This window comes from Schistocerca americana, chromosome 2 (genome assembly GCF_021461395.2).
Source record: "Schistocerca americana isolate TAMUIC-IGC-003095 chromosome 2, iqSchAmer2.1, whole genome shotgun sequence".
Lineage (NCBI taxonomy): Eukaryota > Metazoa > Arthropoda > Insecta > Orthoptera > Acrididae > Schistocerca > Schistocerca americana.
The window spans coordinates 10,992,829-11,017,074 of NC_060120.1; the positions used below are offsets into that span (position 1 = coordinate 10,992,829).

The 24,246-nt window shown below is 42.2% G+C and overlaps 1 protein-coding gene across 1 annotated transcript in view; it reads left to right on the forward strand.

Moving 5' to 3' along the window:
* Window positions 1-724: 724 nt before the first annotated feature.
* Window positions 725-24,246, forward strand: part of LOC124596623 (cytochrome P450 9e2-like) — a 72,352-nt gene continuing 48,830 nt past the window's right edge. The window contains exons 1-3 of the mRNA XM_047135849.1: window positions 725-772; window positions 13,776-14,163; window positions 22,521-22,658. Coding sequence (XP_046991805.1) covers window positions 13,779-14,163; window positions 22,521-22,658 — 523 coding nt within the window. The 5' untranslated portion in view covers window positions 725-772; window positions 13,776-13,778. The remainder of the gene's footprint in view (window positions 773-13,775; window positions 14,164-22,520; window positions 22,659-24,246) is intronic.

Here is a 24,246-nt window from a genome sequence, read left to right on the forward strand (position 1 = left end):
AAAATAATAAAAATAACACACATTTAAAGATGCTTCTGTGCTATGTGCATAGCCAGTCCTAAGTCTTAATAAAATATGACGGGATGTTCTTATTACAAAACGGTTGGCATAGCCTCGCCCACTGTTCCTATGACGGTCGCAAATTCCACGGATAAATTATTTGTGGTCGGTAACACCATGTTGACGTCACGGGTCGCAAAGCCCACGATCGGAAAGCCCACGAAACCGTGGACGAGGATTCTCGGAGTGTGGGTAGGTAGTGACTTAAAAAAAAAGCAGGGAGTTTCCGGGAGTACTGGACGCAAATTTCGCAGTGTGCAGTTTTCATATATCAGTTTTCAGTCTTCCACGACGAGAATTTGTATCATTCTATTGGAGGAACACATGTCCCGCAAATTGAGCCTTGTCCACTGTCAGGATAGATAGTGCGCAATACAGAATATAACTAACTATTGTAAACGTGATGGTTGTACGTAGCACAGATCTGCTTGACGTCCTGAGTTTTGGTCTTAGCACTTTAATTTTACACGGAGTTATGTGGCTGGCGTAATAAAAAATGTGAATGCAGCGGGTTCGGCGAATGTAGCGTTTCTCGGCTAGAGCATCCTGCTGTGCGGTCGAATGACTCATGAGGTGGCAGAGCCAACAGACGGCGTGACGCAAGCCGGTGGCTCCCCGCGACACCACACCGCCTTTTGCTGCGCCAGTCCTCTTTTCCTCCAGTCTGCGTTTTCCCTCCTGAGTGGATTGCTTCTGCTGCAGCTTCTGTGTCGTGAGTACAATTACGCCGAAAAGCGATGTGTAGTCGGCTTCCTCGAAGAAACAGTTTTAGCTTCAATTGTATGAAACGTGTCAACATTAATTTTCTCTAAACAAGGGCGCCCATACGTATGGGAAAAAGGGGGGGGGGGAGGGAGGGAGCCGCGCCACCCCCTATCCCACACCAGCTCTCATGGAAAGGAAAAAAATATAGTGTATTCAGGTGCTTTTCTTTGAAGAAAACGATTTAGTAGACAGTATTACACAGGCTTTTAATATGATGGGATCTGGAAATTTTTATGGTCACATAAAAGTCGCCATTCGTCTTTCAAAATATTAAAAATAGACCATACCCACAAGTCTACCCCCCCCCCCCCCCCCACCCCCCAGTTCTAAGAGCTGTCGTATGGACGCCCTTGTCTCTAAATGTTAGCTTTAAATATCTGTGTTGCAAATCATCCTCGTCTTCGTTTAATGACTGCTGCAAACAAGCTGTAGCAGTTTCCATTGTTTCCTTGGTCTCCCCGGGTCTTTCCTGTGGCAGGTGAATATAAGAAGGTGATTCCTGTTTCATGGGCAATTAGGCTGTGTTTCAGTGCGTAAGGGTTTGTCAACTATTGCCGAAGACACCCTCAGAATCTATAACGACGTAGTTGCTTGATTTTAAACGTAAGACTGCAGACTGAACTGTTTGTACGTATGTCTTTTATAGCCTCTGAGGTTTTCTCATGCGTTAGGAATGCCTTAGACCACGGCCTAATCCCTGCAAAACACGTATGATCAAAGATACTGGCAATAGCTCGAAACTTCCACAAGAAGCTGACTACGCAACTTACAAGCGACGTGGTCACACCTTCCGTACTCGTTTGCCAGTATGAATCGCAAAACACAGGTCTCTCTCTTTTTTCCCCCGTTGCTGATGACGTTACGTGAGGGAGCTGGATTTTCCCTCCATTGCTTATTGCGTCTTCCTAAAAATGACTAGGGAAAAAGAAATGCAGATAGTACGCAGTAAACAATGTGACATATTGCTTCTGTTCTGAAGGCTACAATGAATGTTCCACCGCCGTTTGTGCATATCCTGTAATGTTGTTGTTGTGGTCTTCAGTCCAGAGACGGGTTTGATGCAGCTCTCCGTGATACTCTATCCTGTGCAAGCTTCTTCATTTCCCAGTACTTACTGCAACTACATCCTTCTGAATCTGTTTAGTGTATTCGTCTCCTGGTCTCCCTCTACGATTTTTACCCTCCACGTTGCCCTCCAATACTAAAATGGTGATCCCTTGATGTCTCAGAATATGCTCTACCAACCGATCCCTTCTTCTAGTCAAGTTACGCCACAAATTTCTCTTCTCTCGAGTTCTATTCAATACCTCGTCAATAGTTATGTGATCTACCCAACTAAACTTGAGCATTCTTCTGTAGCATCACATTTCGAAAGCTTCTATTCTCTTCTTGTCCAAACTATTTATCGTCCATGTTTCACTTCCATACAAATACTTTCAGAAACGACTTTCTAACACTTAATCTATACTCGATGTTAACAAATTTCTCTTCTTCAGAAATGCTTTCCTTGCAATTGCCAGTTTACATTTCATATACTCCCTACTTCGACCATCATAAGTTATTTTGCTCCCCAAACAACAGATCTCATTTACTAATTTAAGCGTCTCATTTCCTAATCTGATTCCCGCAGCATCACCCGATTTAATTCGACTGCAGTCCATTATCCTCGTTTAGCTATTGTTGATGTTCATCTTATATCCTCCTTTCAAGACACTGTCCATTACGTTCGTACGGAAATACGGTGTGTGTATGTGTGTGTTTTGCTCAGCTCTCGATACGTTCGTATGTCCCAGAACGCGAGTCACCAGTAAACAGAACATCCAGACTTTGAAATTTTTTCCCATGATTAGCTTAGTAGTGATATTCTTCTCCCATTCTGATCTCCAGTTGCCAGCGGCGGTAGTCATGCAGGCTAGTGTCTTCTGTAGCCTGTTATTGGTAGATGGTTCTCGATGGCGTGACTGCTAGCATGTTGTGATTCAGCATTAAATTGGCGAGCTGTCAACACCTTTATGATGCCCCACTGCCTGTGTTTGCAGTCCAAGCTAGAAGATGGTGAATTCTGTCATGCGCGAAATTGACCACAGCAGCTGACGCTGACCACAGCAGGTAACCAGCACCCACGGTGAAATGTTCCCCGGTGACCCACAAAAAGCCCGTCAGCTCAACAGTGAAGATAAGAGTTGCCCATTTCTCTGCCGTGTACTACTATCCGAACTGTCTGATGTTGTCAATGTTCGTGTAACACAAGAAATAATTAAGATGACTTGTTCCCAGTATCAATGATAAATGCAGTTGTAAATGCAGAACACTCAATTCTACCAACACGTAATGATGCTCTCTGATATGAAAGGTTGCAAATTGGAAAGTGCGACACCATTAAAGCCACCTTAATGGAGCTTTGCATTAAAGCCACCTTAACGGAACTTTGCTATTTTCAATAAAAAGAAATGTACTTTTCCTTGGGCGCTTTGGCCTCAGACACTTTAGATTTCTGAGGGCCTATCGTTATTAGAATATTATGTTTCACGTACCTTTCGTCGTTTGCAGACGCGAAGTGTCGCTCTGCAACACGAATTGTTAAAGTGCACCAAAATCTTGAGGGTTACGTGAAAGGCTTTGATTGTTGTGCGAATAATGTTAATTTCTTTTCAACTGCGAGTTTAAGCAGTCTAGCGTGTTTGTTTTTAACGTATAAGACATGAAGTGTAGCAAAGCTAAATGTCGTGCACATTAAAATCCGACCAGCTTCATTGTTCTGTTAATGAGAAGAGACTCTGGGCTTTCTGTGAGGTTCGCATTGAAATCTTGTTATAGAACTGATTAAAATTCTTTGAAAACTATTTTCTATTTACATCTGAATTACAATGATTTTTTATGTAGGGAACCGTGTGAGACCTGATACGTGCTGACTGGTCCAGGCTAACACAAAAACGGTTTCTGCAATAAAATATTAATTCACTTTCAAGTGAAAGACTTAAGCCGATAATTCTCAGCGAGTGAGTTCCTATTTTTAAGCCGCGTGGCGTAATGAAAAAATTATATTCTCGCCCATAATGGCGTTTTTGAAACAAAATCAGCGCAGTATATGAAAACTGCAAGTTATTCAGTAATAATTATGAGATGCCTTCCCCTACACTATTGAAAGGAAAACACAAGTTTGTACATTTATAGAATTAATTATTATCATAAGAATGATTTTTCTTACAGTATTAATAGCCAACACATACCATTCTCATCAATAATCAAGAAAAAAACGAAGAGTAAGTGGTTTTTTCTCTGTCTTCCTCTTTGTTCACAGATTATCCTTGAAATACATAGTTTTCGTATTATAAGCAATTTTCATTGTTATTTTTCTATATCATTTTACAATATTTTACTGCAATAATCACAACACGTCGTCTTTATGGCTTTTATCAATATTTTCGTTATTACGGTTGTTTTTATATCGTCGCACTAGTTTCGTACATTTTCACTATAACGTCATGGGAATGGCACAGCCACGATGACATAACCGCAAAGAAATACAATGAGTTTTCGGTGTCTTTGTGATGCGATTCTGTGCTTCGCTGTCACTGAAGGTCGGATGTCGTCACTTACGTGTAAAGCCGCACTTTTCCAGTCGTACGGAACATAGGAATGTAAGTCTCCGTGTGAGACATCGGCTACAATAATATGATGTAAACCGAGGTTACTAACTTTTCTGTGGTGAGTTCTCCATTTCTGTGAAGCAACGTTAGTTAGAGCAATTATTCTGACACGATCGTGTGATCTCGCCGCCACGAAAGTAATCTTTCATGCAGATTACTAGTACATTTGTTCATCCTTCCCCAGAGCTCGGCACTGCACGGAATTATGTTCAAATTTGTTTGCCGTTTCAGTATTATTCCGAAACACACTCTACACCTCTCCTAGACACTCAGAATTTCAATTTGATGAATAGCTGTAATAAGGATAAATTTTTATTGCAGTTTTCCTATCATCAGTTTATTAACTGACGGTAGTCATGTGAGGACCCAAATCAAGCTGATTGAGGTTTTTCTATCTTCTCGTGGGTCTGTGCGTCTCCAACGAGGTAATGGTGCTGGGGACTCGATGTTTATGTTCCAGTCGCTCATCCTGTTTCGGTGACATCATAGGGAGAAGTAGTTTTTAACAATCTGGTGATAGCATCACTAATTATCCATAGTCAAGGTCACAGTCGTACTTTTTCATTAACTTGCTCAAGTAACTTAATTAAATTTAATGAAAAATTTAAAAAAGGGGGGGGGAGAATTTCAGTGACAGCACAAAATGGCAGTTAATGGTAATAATACACCTTGATTAGGAGATGTACTTCACTTCATTAGGAGATGCGAGCTGATAGCTGACATCGTAACTGTCTGATCAGACGAAACTTTCATCTGTGACGAAGAAAAACTTTAGCGTCACTAACACATCAGAAACGTGTCCGTAAACGTAGTAACCCATTACTTTATTCTTCTTTTTATGTTCTTTCCATTCTGTCTTTCCCACAGTTAATCCTCTCTCTGTTCTTTCTGAATACAGAAAGTACATTACTAATGGTAGTTTAATGTAAGGCACAGGATATTAACACGTCCTATCGAGTGGTCCCATCTGCCCGTATAATGCTACGAAGTGAGCAATCTCGTATTAGCCTTTCCCCTTCAGCAGATTCTTTGTGTGATATGACTAATCAGCACCAGCATGAAGAACAGCGCGTGGCCAGACATTGCCTTCTAATATGGTGACGTAGTTAGATGCAGATACAACGACATTTCGGCTGTAGAAATCAGGAGACTTGCGATCTTCAGTTCTTTTTTAAGAGCAGTGAGTCGTGCCATCCTCTTTTCGGCGATAAACATAGAAATGATGCTACGAGGTTCCGGCAGAACTGAAGAGAGACCATAATAGAACAATAAAAAGTACGGGTTGAGGTTTCCATTACCATTATCATTTATACTGTGTTTGATCTAAGAAATTTAAAAGCTTCCACTACAGAAAATAAGATAAAAAATTCTTCGTGTGCTGAACACATTGTAGAGACGTATCATTCCTCTGCTGGATAAGGTGTTAATAAATAGAGCTTTCCACTACTTTTTGCCACTACCTATAGATAATACGTCAGTTATTTTGCGAATAAAACTGTAGATCGCTGGTACGTTAATAACCGGTGTAACCACTAGAATGTTAAATGCAGGCATTCAAATGTGCATGCATTGTGTGTAAGTTGCCTAGTCAGCTTACTGTGAAAGTTTCGAGCTATTGCCAGTATACTTGGTGATTTCTGTTTTGTAGTGATTAGACTATGGTCAAAGGCACTCCTAATGCATGAGAAAACCTCGGAGGCTATAAATGGGCGTCTTCAGCAATAGTAGACGAACCTTTAGGCACTGAAACAAAGCCTCATTGCCCATATAACAGAAATCACCTTCTCATATGTACCTACCGCAGGGAAAACCCGGGGAAACCAAGGAAACAATGGGAACTGCTACAGATTGTTTAGAGCCGACAACTTCTCTTTGTTTTTTGTTTGTTTGTTCTCCATATAATTGGAACCGCACGTCATTCAGTGTTAGTCCATTGCCTATTTTATGCCCTTACATATTATAAATGGCACTTTATAAGTAAAGAAAATTAGTCGATCGCGTATTTTCTGCGCTTTTATCTAGCGAAAGCAATTACTTTTGAGGCAAGTACAGTTTGCAAGCTCAAATATAACAAAATACTTAATTATTGTTGTTATTTTGTACTCAATACAAAGTGATCGAAGGGAAGAGTTTCCTGCTATTAGTGATATGTATGGAAGTTGTTTATAAATAACAGAAACAGTCCGACGAAGTATTGTAGTGATGTCTGATATATTTTTGTTTTGCAGGTTTTTTATTTCATATTTTGTGCGGGAAACTGCATTTTTTAGTGCTATATAATAAATCTGTACTGGTTTCTTTATTTTTATTGCAACATCCCTGTGTTTCACGTTTCAAATGAACAATTTTCGACTAAGAGCGGAATTAAACATTCACAATTTGAGTTTTGCTGTAAATAATATTCATTCTTAAGAAACAGACAGGAGGGTAACTATGTAGAACAAAAGTGTTCCGTTGGTTACCTGGCCCTGTATATATACCTTAACTCAGTTTCTAGACAGTTCACCGCTTCCGGTTTTCAGAGGAATCTGGTAACACACTGATCGCATACATAAAAAAAGCGGTTGTTATGATGTAACACCTAATAGATATGCAACACACCTAATATACATGTAATATGGGTATGACCTTAACCGACCAGAGCTGTTAGGAAAACTACCGTAGTCTTTACGTACTTATGGTAGTTTATGGTAGGCTACACTTGTCGTACAACTCTACGTACTGCGCATGAGTCGCCGGCGGAAAGATCGCCACCATGATGTGACACAGGAGAAACCTAAACACTGCCCCATCCGACCTATGGACATTATGGTTATAATAATGAAGGCTGGGTTCAAAATGGCTCTGAGCACTATGGGACTTAACATCTATGGTCATCAGTGCCCTAGAACTTAGAACTACTTAAACCTAACTAACCTAAGGACATCACACAACACCCAATCATCACGAGGCAGAGAAAATCCCTGACCCCGCCGGGAATCGAACCCGGGAACCTGGGCGTGGGAAGCGTGAACGCTACCGCACGACCACGAGCTGCGGACAATGAAGGCTGGGCCCTATATATTCTCCGCCACGTTGTTTAACATGTTTTAAGTTTTGTAAGTACACATGTATTCTCATAACTAGGTGCTCATGTGTCTGTTATTACTTTGATATACAGGCGTTCAGTCACTATCATTGTTTATTTTTTGTTGTTTAGATATGCACGTAATGATGTGACTAGAAGCCACGAAACCGGTAGGGCGTAATAAAATTGGTTCAAGATAGAGCTGTATACGGAGTTCTTGCTACAAAATGTACTAACACAGCTGATAATGCCTCAGTCACAGAGTCGTTTTTACTAGATGAGAGTTTTTTACATTATTTAGTCCAGTGAATAGTGTTTCTGTCGCATCTGTGTTTCATGTACAATTGAATCTCTGATTCTGACTATGTAAAAGATTTCATTATGCCTGTCTTAATAATCAGTATCTTGGTTGGTTGACAGGTTGTGTAGTCCCACTGCTTTTTACAGACTAAGAACACTGTTGACGACTGACACTGTTATGTACGGGGGTCATCAGGAAAGTAGAGAACGTTTTCTTTTGCAGAAATTTATATCGGATATAATTAAACGGAACTGTATTTTACATACAATTTGATACCCAAGCTACTTTTCTACGTAGCCACAGTTCAAAGTAGGCACTTGTACCATCTTACTAGCTTTTCTATGCCTTCTGCATACTCAGTTGCCGCCAAATTTTTGAACCACTGATTGACGGTTTCTTAAGTTCATCACCACTTCTGTAGCGTTGTCCACTGAAAAAATCTTTCAATTTGGTAAATAAGTGATACTTACTTGGAGCTAAGTCCGGACTGTGTGGCAGATGTTGAAACGTTTCCCACTGAAACCGTTGAAGCAAGTCCTGTGTCACCCCACTGCATGCGGACGTGCGTTATCTTAAAGGAAGATGACTCCAGTGGTCAGCAATCAGCGCTGCTTGTTTTTAATGTTGCGATGATGTCGTTGAAGCGTCTGAGAGGAGGCCGCTGCATTTGTGGCCTCACCTCTGGACATGTAGTGGAAGAGCAGGACACCTTCACGATCCCAGAACACCGTAGCCATAATCTTTCTGGTGCTCAATTTTGTTGTTATTGTTGTTGTTGATTGTTTCGTTCGGGATTGCGAGTGATGCCATTCCAGTGACTGGTACTTTGTTTCTGGTGTAAATGTGATATCCAAGTCTTATCACCAGTGACAATCTGCATTAAAAATTCATCACCATTCTTTTCATAGGGACTGGGAAATGTCAATGCAGCTGGCATTCGTTTGGTTTTCTGTTCCTCTGACAAAATTCGAGAAACCCATATGGCACACGCTTTTTTTTTTAAGCCCAGATCTGCTGTAACAGTCTCGTACGACACAGTTCTTGGAATGTCTACATCTACATATACATGGTTACTCTGCAATTCACACTTAAGTGACTGGCAGAGGGTTCATACCACAGAACCATTTTCATACTACTTCTCCACCATTCCACACTCGAATGGCGCGTGGGAAAAAGGAAAACCTAAATCTTTCCGTTCGAGCTCCGATTTCTCTTATTTTATTGTGATGATCATTTCTCCCTACGTAGGTGGGTGTCAACAAAGTATTTTCGCTTTCGGAAGAGAAAGTTTGAAATTTCGTAAATAGATCTCACCGCAAAGAAGACCGCCTTTCGCCCGCATCTCGTGGTCGTGCGGTAGCGTTCTCGCTTCCCACGCCCGGGTTCCCGGGTTCGATTCCCGGCGGGGTCAGGGATTTTCTCTGCCTCGTGATGGCTGGGTGTTGTGTGATGTCCTTAGGTTAGTTAGGTTTAAGTAGTTCTAAGTTCTAGGGGACTGATGACCATAGATGTTAAGTCCCATAGTGCTCAGAGCCAAGACCGCCTTTGTTTCAGTGACTGCCATCCCAACTCGCGTATCATATCAGTGACACTCCCACCCCTATTGCGCGATAACACGAAACGAGCTGCCCTTCTTTGCAGTTTTTCGATGTCCTCCGTCATTCCTACCTGGTAAGGATCCCACACCGTGCAGCAATATTCCAACAGAGGACGGACAAGTGTAATGTACGCTGTCTCTTTAGTGTGTTTGTTGCATCTTCTAAGTGTTCTGCCAACAAAGCGCAGTCTTAGTTTCGCCTTCCCCACAATTTAAGTTGCTCGTAATTGTAATTCCTAGGTGTTTAGTCGAATTGACAGCCCTTAGATTTGTGCGATTTATCGTGTACCCAAAATTGATCGGGTTTCTTTTAGCACCCATGTTTATGACCTCGCACTTTTCTTTGTTTAGTGCCTATTGCCACTTTTCGCATATGCAGAAATTCTCTCTAGATCATTTTGTAGTTGGAACTGATCGTCTGACGATTTTACTAGACGGTAAATTACAGCGTCATCTGCAAACAGTCTAAGGGGGTTCGCAGGAGAGCTTCTGTAAAGTTTGGAAGGTAGGAGACGAGATACTGGCAGAAGTAAAGTTGTGAGTACCGGGCGTGAGTCGTGCTTCGGTGGCTCAGATGGTAGAGCACTTGCCCGCGAAAGGCAAAGGTCCCGAGTTCGAGTCTCGGTCGCGCACACAGTTTTAATCTGCCAGGAAGTTTCAGTCTAAGGGGGCTTCTCAGATTATCACCTAGATCATTTATGTAAATCAGGAACAGCAGAGGGCCCATGACCCCACCTTGCGGAACGCCAGATATCACTTCTGTTCTACTCGATGATTTACCGTCTATCACTACGAACTGTGACCTTTCTGAGAGGAAATCACGAATCCAGTCACACAACTGAGACAATGCTCCATATGCACTCTATTTGATTAATAGTCGCTTGTGAGGAACGGTATCAAAAGCCGTCTGGAGATCTAGGAATATGGAATCGATCTGAGATCCCTTGTCGACAGCACTCATTACTTCATGGGAATAAAGAGCTAGCTGTGTTGCACAAGAAGATATTTTCTGAATCCGTTTTGGTTATGTATCAATAAGTCATTTTCTTCAAGGTGATTCATAATGTTCAGTACAGTATATGCTACAAAATCCTACTGCAAATTGAGGTCAGTGATATGGGTCTGTAATTGAATGGGTTACTCCTATTTCCTTTCTTGAATATTGGTCTGACCTGTGCTACTTTCCAGTCTTTAGGAACAGACCTTTCGTCAAGTGAGCGCTTGTATATGATTGCTAAGAAAGGCGCTATTGTGTCTGCATACTCTGAAAGGAACCTGATTGGTGTACCGTCTGGACCGGAAGATGTGCCTTTCTTAAGTGATTTGAGTTGTTTCGCAACACCTAAGATATCTACTTTTATGTCACTCATGCTAACAGTTGTTCTGGTTTCGAATTCTGGAATACTTACTTCGTCTTCTTTCGTGAAGGAATTACGGAAAACTGTATTTAGTAACTCCGCTTTAGTGGCATCATCATCGGTAATATTTCCATCGCTATCGTGCAGTGACGGTATTCTGTTTTTGCCACTGGTGTGCTTTACATAATTATGACCAGAATATCATTGGGTTTTCTCGCATTGATATCCGTGTATTTCGAGCTTCCGTGAAACTTAGCCAGTCTTGGGGATTTTGTCTTCTTCTGAATTTGGCATTTTCTGCAAAAAATGAGTGCGTTCCACCAATTATGAAACGCCTGTCTTCTTGGATTTTCGTTGCAGTCCTCGTTTTGAGTACGTCAATCATCACAGAGGGCCGGCTAGAGCCATCTTCGTGAAGATTCTTCCGTCCGCCATTACACATAATTCTGCACTTCCTGACTGATGTTTGGTGTTCATCACATAACCGTAAACCTCAGTTATCTGTCTATAAATTTCGACAGGACGGACTTTTTGCACGTTTAAAAAGAGGATAACATTGTACACCTCACACTTGGCGGGTTCGTCAATTTGTTCTCACATTTTAAAGTCACACAGCTAAGCAGTAGGAGCAAGCGTATTGGATCATAGCTGCCGTCAAAATGAAGTGGATGAGTACCAAGGTCAGTGGTCGATCGGCGATTGTGGTCAGTGGGACGCGGTCACGTGTCAAAACAAAACGTTCTTTACTTTCCGAATGACCCTCTTATATACATACACTCAGTCGCAAAAGTATTCGGACAGTGGGAAGTTTCACAATGAGTACTCGAGAAACACTGACTATGAAACCCAAACATATTTATTAGCAATATATATGCGTAACAACATTAATTACAAAAGAATTATTGTATTATTTCGTTTCCAAAACATAAAGAACAGAAAAATTAACAACAAAAATGAAACATCCTGCACACCCTGCTGCTACAAAAGTATTCGGACACTGTCCAATAAATGTTCATAAGTTGTACGACGAAAATGTCAATACCTTGTGGGTCCACCTTTCATTTTCAATACCTCGCATTCGGGAGGACGACGGTTCAATCCCGTCTCCGGCCATCCTGATTTAGGTTTTCCGTGATTTCCCTAAATCGTTTCAGGCAAATGCCGGGATGGTTCCTTTGAAAGGGCACGGCCGATTTCCTTCCCCATCCTTCCCTCACCCGAGCTTGCGCTCCGTCTCTAATGACCTCGTTGTCGACGGGACGTTAAACACTAATATCCTCCTCCTCCTTCAATACCTCCTCCAATCTATTAGGCATACTTTCCACGAGTTTTTTTCGTGAAATCTGGGCCTATATTTGCCCATTCTTGGCGCAGTTTCTCTTTCAAGGTCTCCTTCGTATAGATGTTGTCCGCGCGGAGGGTCCGTTTCAATTTATCCCACAAATGGTCGATTGGGTTAAGGTCTGGTGATTGGTGAGGGGGGGGGGGGGTGCAATACTTTCGGGCAATTGAAGAGCAACCACATTTGTACAATATGCGCGGTATGCTTGGGATCATTATCCTGATAAAAATGAAAGTTGTTGGCAATACCTACATGTCGTGCACTCTGCTTCAAATGTCCTCGCGGTATATTCAAATACGCTTCCTCGTTCGTCGTATCACCAATGAACACTAAATCACCCAATTGCCGGACATGCATCCCCACACCATGATGCTCCCACCTCCAAACTTTCCTGTTGGTTTGAAGTTCCTGGGATTCAGCTCTTCATTGGTCTTTCGCCACACGTTTGCCTTTCCGTCGCTTTGCCATAATGTAAATTTACATTCGTCGCAAAATATCACCCGATTCCACCAAGCCTGATCGTATTCGGCGTATACCCTCGCAAACTGCATACGTTTCTTCTGGTTCACTGCATTTATGAATGGCTTTCGCCGTGCCACTCGACCATGGTACTGCGATCGTCGTAGTACTCCCCTCACGGTTTCGGGATGAACTTTTATACCGAGGTCTCCCTCGACCTCACTTGCAATTCGTGTGGCAGATATTTTCGGATTCTGTTGTACCTTTTGCACAATCACACGTTCATTTCGCTGTGAAAATGTCCGTGGCCGTCCTGTACTGCAACGGAATTCCAATCGGTCTTCTTTCTCGAACCGTTTAATAATGTCGTGAACTGTACTTTTCTTCATGTTCACTATTGCGGCAATTTCCCTGCAGGTTTTCCCCTTCGCGTGATGATGAACGACAAGTTGCCTTTGCTCGAACGTAGAACACTTCCCTCTGCGTCCCATCGTCGACCTGCACAGGCTCGCGATACGTGTTTACTAATCATTGCTATCGTCTCGCGGGAATGTCGGACACACTGCAGTCGCTTCACCCTCTGTGCGTCTCGGAATGAACTATTCCCTCACGTTGTCCGCCTTTGTCCGAATACTTTTCTTGCACCTTCCCATGCCGTTTTCAGGAAATATGACGCAACAGACACATGTCCAACAACAATTCTTCGTATTTGACGCGTGTTTCACGTTGCGACATCGTACCCAGAGGCCCAAATACATTACAAAGTGCAATTTCTGTATTTGTTCATGCGGCAAACTGCAAAATTATGCGCCGTTACGTGCTGTCCGAATACTTTTGCAACTGAGTGTAGATGAGGCTGCTTCTTTTATTGTTGTTTTTTATCATGCTAATGTCATTCAATCAACTTCGTACAGGTTGCAGGATACCATGAATACCAAAAGTAAGTATTCTGCATATTAATGTCTGCTATAACCCGTCCACATAACCGAGGTCGCTAATGCATGATTGTGCGGTGTCTCTCGATTAGCAGGTAGTCTACTTTGAAATCAAATAGTAAAAAGAAAATTCACATTCAGTGTTTGGCTGGCAACGGCTAGTAGGGTAGCTGGACCTGCCCCTACAGGTCTCCCAGTCAGCACTTTGCTTGGTGACTGGTATGCGACTTTCCTCCTACAGATTATGCTGGCCGACTGCTGGACAGCGATGGCGTCGCTGGCGGTGTTCTTCGCCTCGCTGGTGCTCCTGTGGTTCTACCGCTACCGCACGCACTTCGCGCGCCGAGGCGTTCCGTACCTACCGCCCGTGCCCTTCGTGGGCAACATGCTCCCTGTGGTCCTGGCTCGCGAAGCCCTATCCGAGAGGGTGCTGAGTCTCTACCGCCAACTGCAGCCACATGCATACGCAGGAGTTTTCTACTTCAGAGAACCCGTCTTTATGATCAACGATCCAGAAATCATTCGCGCAGTCACCGTCAAAGACTTCGACCACTTCACCGATCACTTGCCGTTTGGGGTCACCGATAGAGCTAATCCTCTGTTCAAGAGGATGCTCTTTTGTCTAACAGGTCAGTAGCTAATACCTTGACTGTGGAAGTTACTTGCATATCTCTTTAGTGAACACTAAATGGAAATAAGATCCACTGTCTATTCTGCAGATCCATAATCAACAATCAGTAAAGGGCGAGCATGGCACAAAGACAAAAATATATAATGTATATTCAGAAAATGACTGTTACCAATGTTCCTCCAGAGATGCTAAGTCAAAAGTGCCACCTACTTTGCTGTTTGAATCTTGAGTGGTACGCTTGTTGAGAAGTCTCCGTGCGAAATCGAATCTCTCTGATGTTGCCTTCATGGTCTTTTTGCTAGATATATGTAGAAGCAATAGGGTACACCAGGGCTGTTCCACTCATTTCAACGATAAGCCCTATATGAAGGGCTTATTTCAATAGTGGTACAAGTCCATTACCACTTTTCTGCCTATAATGCTTCTCAAATTAATGATCCAAACAAACAGAACGAAAGGTTCATTTCTAGCAAGAAGCCATATGCATGAATATTTCTCGTATCTCAATTGCAGATTCTTCAGCGCTCATTTAACTTTAGGACTTTGTATCTCAAAATGAACAATAAGGGGCTGGTACTACTATTGAAATAAGCCCTTCATATAATACTACATGAACCTTTTTAAAACAAAATCTGTTAGTGTGATACATTACAGTATGTTGATTGTGAATACATTTCAGCATATTAAAGGCCGAAATTCTTTTACACGAACAAAGTGTTAAACAAACATCTAAAGAAGGCAGAAAGCATAATATATGAAAGTAGTGCGACAATTCTGCCCAGTTAAGGGGGCTACTCTGCCCAGTGTATTTCAGTGTCAAAATCGGAAGCATTTACAAGTGAACATTTTTCGTCCTTTTTGCTCCCACGCACACTTTAGAAACGAAGCAGCACACTTTATCCAGAGAAGCTCCCTAGAACACTTGTTATTGCTTGTTTCATATCTTCCTCAGACCATAAAGCACTTGCCTTTTCCCCTTTGTATGTATTGACCATCTCAAAAGAAGCCAAGAAAATGTGTTCTCCACAATTTCGCAATAAAATATCAATTAAATTAATGATTTAACTGAGCGGAAATAATGACACGTTTATGAGGCAAAATAGTCCCATGTGCATACATTTCTAAAGACGCAGAAAATGAGACCATTGTGGAAAAATCCAGCAATATTTGTTGATAAAAACACGATGTAACCTGTGTTCTTGTGCAGGTAACATGAAGACTTTAAAATTTCTCGTTATTGAGATTGGTAGATCTCAATTTCTTAGGGAGTATTCTTTAAGTAAGGGAATAATCCATCACAATTGGCTTACTTCTATAGTTTGTTCTATCGTGTCAATAATGTAACAGAAAACACCCTTACTACAATCACATGCGGTTTCAAAGAGAGACTGGCACACACTGAAGGCAAAACGACCTTGACACTGTATGGAACTACCGCACTGTTGCAGAATTTATTATTTCAGGCAGATTAGCCTTGTGAGGGTAAAACTCCGCTGTACCCGACATTGGGTGACTCTTTCCAGTATGTTTTCGGAATTTGAACAGTGAAACATATCGAGATGCTCAACACCTCTTTTGAAGTGCCTGGCACTGGAGTTCGGACGACCATTTCCGCGAGGCTTTCGAGTGTACAAATGAACCCGTGACGAAACAAACTTGTCACGGTCCGTGCGGCTCCCCTCGTCGGAGGTTCGAGTCCTCCCTCGGGCGTGTTGTGTGTGTGTGTTGGCCACAGCGTTAAGTTAGATTAAGTAGTGTGTAGTCTTAGGGACCGATGACCTCAGCAGTTTGGTCCCACAAGACCTTACCACACAAATTTCCACGAAACAGACTGTCCTTCTCTAGATCTGTTGTATTGTATCAGTAAATTCGATCTCATAAGAGTCAAAGATGAGCGTTTTGTAGAGCTACCTTCATAGTGGATGGTCAACACTTCATGAGGATTCTGCCAATAAATTTGTTTGGCACCTGCCCTCTCTACGATTTATTTGATAATTCTACTGTGATTCGCTTCGTACCCATATTCCCAGATATTTAACGGAGTGACTGTGTCTAGTGATTGTTCAACATGGTGTTAAGAAACAATAACAGTTCTTTCCACCTATTCTTGCGCAATACGCTACATTTGTTTATGTTAAGGGTCAACTGCAATCCCTACAGTTATCCCCTACGTTTTTATATACAGGGTGGAGCAGAGGAAACGCATGTTTTTCACTATTGAATGACTGGGACACGGTTTGATAAAAATAATAAAAAACAAGCATCAAGTGATAGATTTTTTAATGGTTTTGAAATACACATACTTTAATTAGTTTCGAAAAATAATGTCTTGGAGATGACAACCTTCTTGCTGGATACTAATTTGGAACCTCTCCCGAAAGTTACGCATGGTTCTCTCCAACATTTCATTCGTCACGGCTTCAGTTTCCTGACGAATGGAATTCTTCAGGTCATCGATTGTGCGAGGGTTGTTCATGTAGACTTTTGATTTTAAATATCGCATATCGACAAATCGGTTGAGCGAGGGGGCCAGTAAACACCACCATATCTCGAAATAACATGTGCTGGGAACATTTGTCGAAGCACTTCTTTGGCGCTCTCCCCGTGTGAGCTGTGGCATCGTCCTGCTGAAACCATATTTCTCTCATGTTCACTTGACGCCTTTCTAGTTCTGGACGAAGAAAGTTGTTTAACATTTTACCATAGCGCGCTGATGTTATAGTAACTGCAGTTCCTTCCTCTTAAAAAAAATAGGTTCCAACAAGCCCCATCTTTGAAGTGCAGCACCACACTGTTACTTTTAAACTGTGGAGAGGTCTTTGGTGTAATTCATGTGGGTTCTCTGGCGCCCGATACCGACAATTTTGAACGTTGACGTAACCGTCTACATGAAAATGTGCTTCATCACTCATGAAGTCTGTAGCATCTCCATCTTCTGTAAAAATTTCGTCCATTACGCGACAAAACTCTCTGCTCTGCACAAAATCCCCTTCACTAAGCTGCAGTACGATCATTATCTTGTACGGGTGAAACTTAAGATCGTCATGTAAGATAAGGTGAAGGGAACGACGTGACATACCCAGCGCTACAGCCTGTCATCTAGCCGATCATTTCGGACTATAGTTCAATTCTTTTATCTTGGCGGTTCGTGCATGCCCGCCCAGACGCGGGAGATTGCTGCGTTGCCAGTTGTACGCGCCAAGAGAAGCAGCGCCATAGTATAGTTCGCAAACTTACGTTTAGGAGGGAGCGCGCAGTTTATGAAGTAAAGCCACCACGGCCGCATTAACCCTTTCGCTGCTACAGAGACGTGCTCCCCGCACTCCGCGATGTGCGCGGTTTTGTCATCATTGCACTGCTCGCCTGTGCAGACACATGGTGTTTCGACTGCTTTGACACACTTTATCATTCGATTTCACAAAAACTACTTGGCCCAAAAATTTGATTTTTACACATCTTCTTGACTGGTACCTTCCCCCCATAAATGACTTAATTTTGTTTCGATGTTCAACGCAGTTATTGTGGAGCATTAGATGTAGTAAACCACTGCACGAAATTTTGAAGAGTTTGCAGAGTTAAAAGTCCATAGTGTATACTTTCTGTATTGTTTTAGTTGCCACTAGAAATTTCAAAATATTACATTCAAACGAATAAAATTCATGAAGTAAGACACTTCGATATTGTTTTTATAATAAAGAAGATATTAAGTACAGATCAAGGTTTGAACTCAGAACCTGTTGCATAGTAGCCACACACTTTAACCATTACGCTGAGGCAACTCGTCGTTAAATGTATCACCCGAAGGACTTTAAATATCACGCAAAATACCGACAAACACTGTTGGTATGATTATGAATTACTCCCGTTTCGTCGAAGTACAATAGGAAATAAGCAATTACCGCTGTTCTTCATTGCGAAAAAGCGGTTAGTGAGAGTGATTTAAAACACCTTTCCTTGCTATTGCCTGAATTAGAAGGCTTATTGCTTGTTTGGTTTAATTAATTAATAGAATATGAAGCAATTGGTATAAAGAATGCTTTTTCCAAACTTTCTATGAAAGAAAGTATGCTATCAAGACATTGCTGTTGTTCAATTACTTTATTTATGACCGAACGTTTCTAAAACTGAAGACACTCGTCCGTGCTCTGCACTGCAGTCCAGCTCTGGCAACGTCGTTCTCTGTTCATTGGCTGACATTGTTCTGTGACGTAGATGGTTCATTTATAATCTACAGATTATAATGAGTGAGTTTGCATCAAAATATGTGACATAAATGGTCATATCTTTAGATCGCATTGACTCGGAAGCTTAATTTTTTTACATCTTTAAGAGACCGCAAATCTCAGTGTTTTACATACATTTCAACTTGATACCTCTACACGTTACTGAGAAAAATGTGTCATTACAGACGGACAGACAAACTTAAAACAAAGTAGTCCTGTGTTTCGCCTTTATAGTGACTTAGGTATGGAACCCTAAAATAGTCGGTAGGCTTCGATGATGAACCAACACGTGTGCTGCAACAAGCGCACAGGGTTCGGTATACAATCTCCCTTAAAGAACTTAATTAATGAGTCTTTCACATCAGGGAAGTTTCCTGAGGATTCAAAACAGCCAGTGTAGTGTCTCTGCTAAAGAAAGGTAATGCAGAACACACAGAACACTAGACTCCCAGTTCCTTATGGCCATCATTCGCAAAAATGATAGGACCATTTAGGAAAGAAAGATTAACTAATTACTTGAATACATACAACACTGTAAGTGAACCACAGTTTGGATTCCGAAGCGTCAGAGATACTGAATCAGCCATAGGAGAATACACAAAATTGGTGAGTGATGCACTTGACCAGGATCAGGGTGTCATACGCATACTCTTATATCTTTCTGAGAGTTTTGATACTGTTGACCATAAGATTCTACTAAATAAGCTAGCATCATGAGGAATAAAAGATGGAGCTAATGACTGTTCCCAGTCATACCTAGCAGATATAGTACAAAGAGTAGAGGTAACACAAACGTCAGAAAAAGCCAAATATTCAGTGACAAAATTGTAAGAAACACATTAATATAAAGGTTTCTCAGGGTAGCATAGTAGGACCAATATTGTTCCATATGTACACCAATAACTTTCCATGCAGTGTTAATCATGGAAAAAAATTCTCTTTGCTGATGACAGCAATAATATAATCACCGAGAAACAAGAGAACTCCTTGCAGAGAAAGCAAATGAAACCCCTCAAGGAAATTTGCAATAAGTCATTATTCAATAAGGTGACATTGAAATTTTCAGGCAGATTAAAACGGTATGTCGGACCAGGGCTTGAACATGAGACCTTTGTCTTTAACGGGAAAATTCCACATTCGATTCCTGGTCTGGCACACAGTTTTAATCTTCCGGAAGTTTCAAATAAGTGCACATTTTGCTAGAAAGTGAAAATTCATTCTGAAAACATCTCCACAGGCTGTGCCTAAGCCATGTCTCCGTACTATCCTTTCTTCCAGGAGTGCTAGTCTCGCAACGTATGCAGGCGAACATCTGTGAAGTATTGAAGATAGGTGATGATGTACTGACAGAAGTAAAACAGTGAAGGCGGGTCGTGAGTCATTCTTGAATAGCTCAGTTGGCAGAACACTTGCTCATGAGAGGCGAAGATCCCAGGTTCGAGATCCAGTGTAGCAAACAATTTTAATCAAATGGTTCAAATGGCTCTGAGCACTATGGGACTTAACATCTGTCGTCATCAGTCCCCTAGAACTTAGAACTACTTAAACCTAACGACATCACACAACACCCAGTCATCACGAGGCAGAGAAAATCTCTGACCCTGCCGGGAATCGAACCCGGGAACCCGGGCGCGGGAAGCGAGAACGCTACCGCACGACCACGAGCTGCGGTCAAACAATTTTAATCAGCCAGCGCAAAATACGCTGCAGAGAGAATATTAATTCTGCTAAGTGACATCGAAAATAAATGCCACAAATTAAAATAATCAGAGGGAAAATGACCCTCTACAGACTGTGTAACAAACATAAAATTTCTATGAATGAATTCTGCTTCTCAGTTGAAGTGGTGTAAACATACAAAGATACTTGAAAACATAATATCATCAGCATAGAGTCCTATTCACATCTACATCTACGTGTTTGTCTGCTATTCACAATAAAGTGTCTGGCAGAGGGTTAAATGAACCACCTTCAAGCTGTCTCTACCATTCCACTCTCGAACGGCGCGCGGGAAAAACGAGCACTTAAATTTTTCTGTGCGAGCCATGGTTTCACTTATTTTATCGTGATAATCATTTCTCTCTATGTGGGAGGTGCCAACAGAATGTTTTCGCAATCGGAGGAGAAAATTGGTGATTGAAATTTCATGACAAGATCCCGTAGCAACGAAAAACGCCCATGTTTTAAGATTGCCACTCCAATACACGTATCATGTCTGTGGCACTATCTCCCCTATTCCGCGATAAAACAAAACGAGCTGCCCTTCTTTGTACTTTTTTGGTGTCATCCATCAGTCCCACCTGCTGCGGATCCCACACCGTACAGCAATACTCCAGAATAGGGCGGACAAGTGTAGTGTAAGCAGGCTCTTTAGTAGAGCTGTTGCACCTTTCAATTGTTTTGCCAGTGAATCGCAGTCTCTGGTTTGCTTTACCCGCAACACTATTTATGTGATCGCTCCAGTTTAAGTTATTTGTAATTGTAATCCCTAAGTATTTAGTTGAATTTGCAGCCTTCAGGTTTGTGTGACTTAACGCATAATCGAAATTTAGCTGATTTCTTTTAGTACTCATGTGAATAACTTCACACTTCTCTTTATTCAGGGTCACTTTCCACTTTTCGCACCGTAGAGATATCTTGTCCAAATGATTTTGCAATTCGTTTTGGTCATCTGATGACTTTACACGACGGTAAATGACAGCATCATCTGCAAACAATCTAAGACGGCTACTCAGATTGTCTCCTATGTCGTTAATATTAATCAGGAACAATAGAGAGCCTATAACAATTCCTTGGGGAACGCCGGATATTACTTCTGTTTTACTCGATGACTTTCCGTCTATTACTACGAACTGTGACCTTTCCGACAGGAAATCCCGAATCCAGTCGCACAACTGAGGCTATGTTCCATACGCAGGCAATTTGGTAAGGAGACGCTTTTGAGGAAATCTAAAAATGGGGAATCAATTTGATATGCCCTGTTGATAGCCCTCATTACTTCATGAGTATAAATGGCTAGTTGTGTTTCACAAGAACGGTATCTTCTGAATTCTTTTTGACTATGTGTCAATACATCGTTTTCTTCGAGGTACTTCATAATGTTCAAACACAGTAAACGTTCCAGAACCCTACTGGAAATCGACGTTAGTGATATGGGGCTGTAATTCAGTGGATTAGTGCTACTTCCCTTTCCGGGCATTGATGTGATTTGAGCAATTTTCCAGTCTTTAGATACGGATCTTTCTGTGAGGGAGCGGTTGTATGTGATTGCTAAATATGGAGCTACTGTAGCAGCATACTCTGAAAGGAACCTGACTGGTATAAAATCTGGACCGCAGGCCTGTACTTCATTAAGTGATTTAAGCTGCTTTGCTGCACCGAGTATATCTACTTCTATGTTTCTCATCTTGGCAGTTGTTCTTGATTGGAATTCAGGAATATTTACATCGCCTTCTTTGGTGAAGGAGTTTCGGAAAACCGTGTTTAATAACTCTGCTTTTGTGGCACTGTCATCAGTGACATCACCGTTGTTATCGCGCAGTGAAGGTATTGATTGCATCTCATGTCGTAACATGCAGTCAGTTGGTTGCCGAACCGCACAATAACCCTGGAATAACCCTGGGTTCGGTGTGTGTGTGTTTTGGGGGGGGGGGGGGGGGGGGGGAGGTGAGTGGACTGCTGTGGCCTGTTGTTGGGGTTGTGGACCACAGCGGGCTACGGCGGGACGAAGCCTCACCATCTTTTCTAGGTTCCCATTTCCATACGCAATACACAATACACTCTCTAGGCAGATACTAATCACATTTACTTGCGGGTCACGCAATAAAGTACCGTGTGCGATATGTTAGAAATCATAGCCGTAACTGCACCCTCAACACTGGAGAGCCACACGTTCGAAAAAGCCAAGTGTGTGCTCCGACCGACAGGACCACTTGACAACTGTTTGCAGAGTATAGATGTAGCTGTAGATATCTTGTTTTCTGTCTATTTCACATGTATCACATTTGCTATAGTTTTGTCATACGCTAAAAAGAACTATAAAATAATTTCAAGACGGATAATGTAACTGGTCTTTCTCACAGTTCTTAACAGTCTTTCTTCCTTTTATTAAGGAATTTTTTCTGTGTTTTAGGAAAAGAATGGCAGACCATGCGCTCGACACTCTCTCCAGCATACACGACAATGAAGATGAAGAACATGTTCGTGCTGATGTCTGAAATTGGCCTGCAAGTGGTTGACTATTTGATGAAAGTAACCAAAGAAGATGAAGGTAATTTTAAATGATCAGTCTTCACATTGCTTTTGGACTTACAAGAATCAGCTAATGGACGTGGAAATTACTTAGAGTACATCAAAATGTTTGTCAATCTGGGACTTGGATTCACCTGTACTAGACTCAGCAGCAACCACGTCTCAAGACTTATTCCAGGAATTTTTTACATCTCTGGAACACTTCCTTATCTATGTACATCGAATGTTGTTTTTAGGTGGTAGTGGAACACTTCGGTACAAATGCAATTGGATTCCTCGAAATAGTTGCCATTCTGAGATCCAGCTCAGTTTTTACTAGTTATTTATTGAACATCGACTTTGAATAATGAAAATATAATCAGCTGGTGGGAGTTTATTTCAGCACAGATGATCGTGCCACTTTGAACATTGTGTTGTGATGCTCAAAATCCTTGCTTCAAGGCTTACTTTTACTCATAATGAATTGAACATTTCGTTCATTGGTGAGCAACACATGTCTGCATCCACTGTATTACCAGTTTTTTTTTCTTTATTGTAATTTAATTCCCCTGCCCAACATGGGTAGGGGAGGGCTGGCAGCGGCACAATCTGCCGCGCTCCAGGCGAGTGGAATACAAATAACAAGAGGAGACTTACACCTAAACATGGCGGAAAAAGGGGATAGAAAAACACAGTAAATGGAGACAATGGAAGTTAAAATACACACCAATATGGAGACGTTCATTGGGGGACAGTTAAAAAGTCGTCATCAATTTAAAATAACACATTCAGCAATTTGTGGGGCACTTAAAATACTCTGGAGTCACACACATGTGTTAAAAGTCGGACACAGTATAAAAACACAAAGAGAGAGAGAGACACTTAAAAAAATCACTGCAAGCGATGGAGCGCACATGAAAAATAAAAACTGCTGTTAGGGACCTGCCGAGGGATGGGAGGTCTCAGAGGAGGGAAAAAGAAAAGAGAGGAAGGTGTAGTGGGGGGGGGGGGGGGGCTGGTGGAGGGGGGGGGGAAGGAAAATAGAGGGCAGGGGGCACACCAAGAGGTAGAAGATGGGCAGAGTGGGAGAGGGAAGGCAGGTCGGAAGGGAGCCCAGAGACACAGAAGGGGGCCACAGGGAAGGGAGTGTAGGAGGGAGGAAAGCTGCTCAGGGGGTGGGGAGGGGAGAGAGAGCCATGATGAGGAGGAGGGAGAAGGTGAGGTTAGAGTTCGTAGGAGGAGTAGATATCAGGGCGAAGCTTATAATCTGGGAGAGGTAGGTGCCGGAAGTTGCATTGGGAAAGGAGGTGGAGGGTGTGGAGATGGAGAGAACATGGGACACTACAGTAAAGGTGCGGCAACAGGCTGGGGCTGGAGAGGAAGGGGGCACCAGGGGGTGGGGAGGATCGATTTAGCGGATGATGTACAGGTTGTGTTCAAGGATAAGAAGAAGATGGGGGAAGGGGATGAAGTAGTAGAGGATGGAAGGCAAATACGGAAGATGAGGTGGAGTGCATGGCATTGTAGGACTTGGAGGGCTTTATAGAATCTGAGAGGGGTGGAAGTCCAAGTAATGCTGGAATAACAAAGGATAGGGTGGGTCAAGGATTTGTAGGTGTGAAGGATGG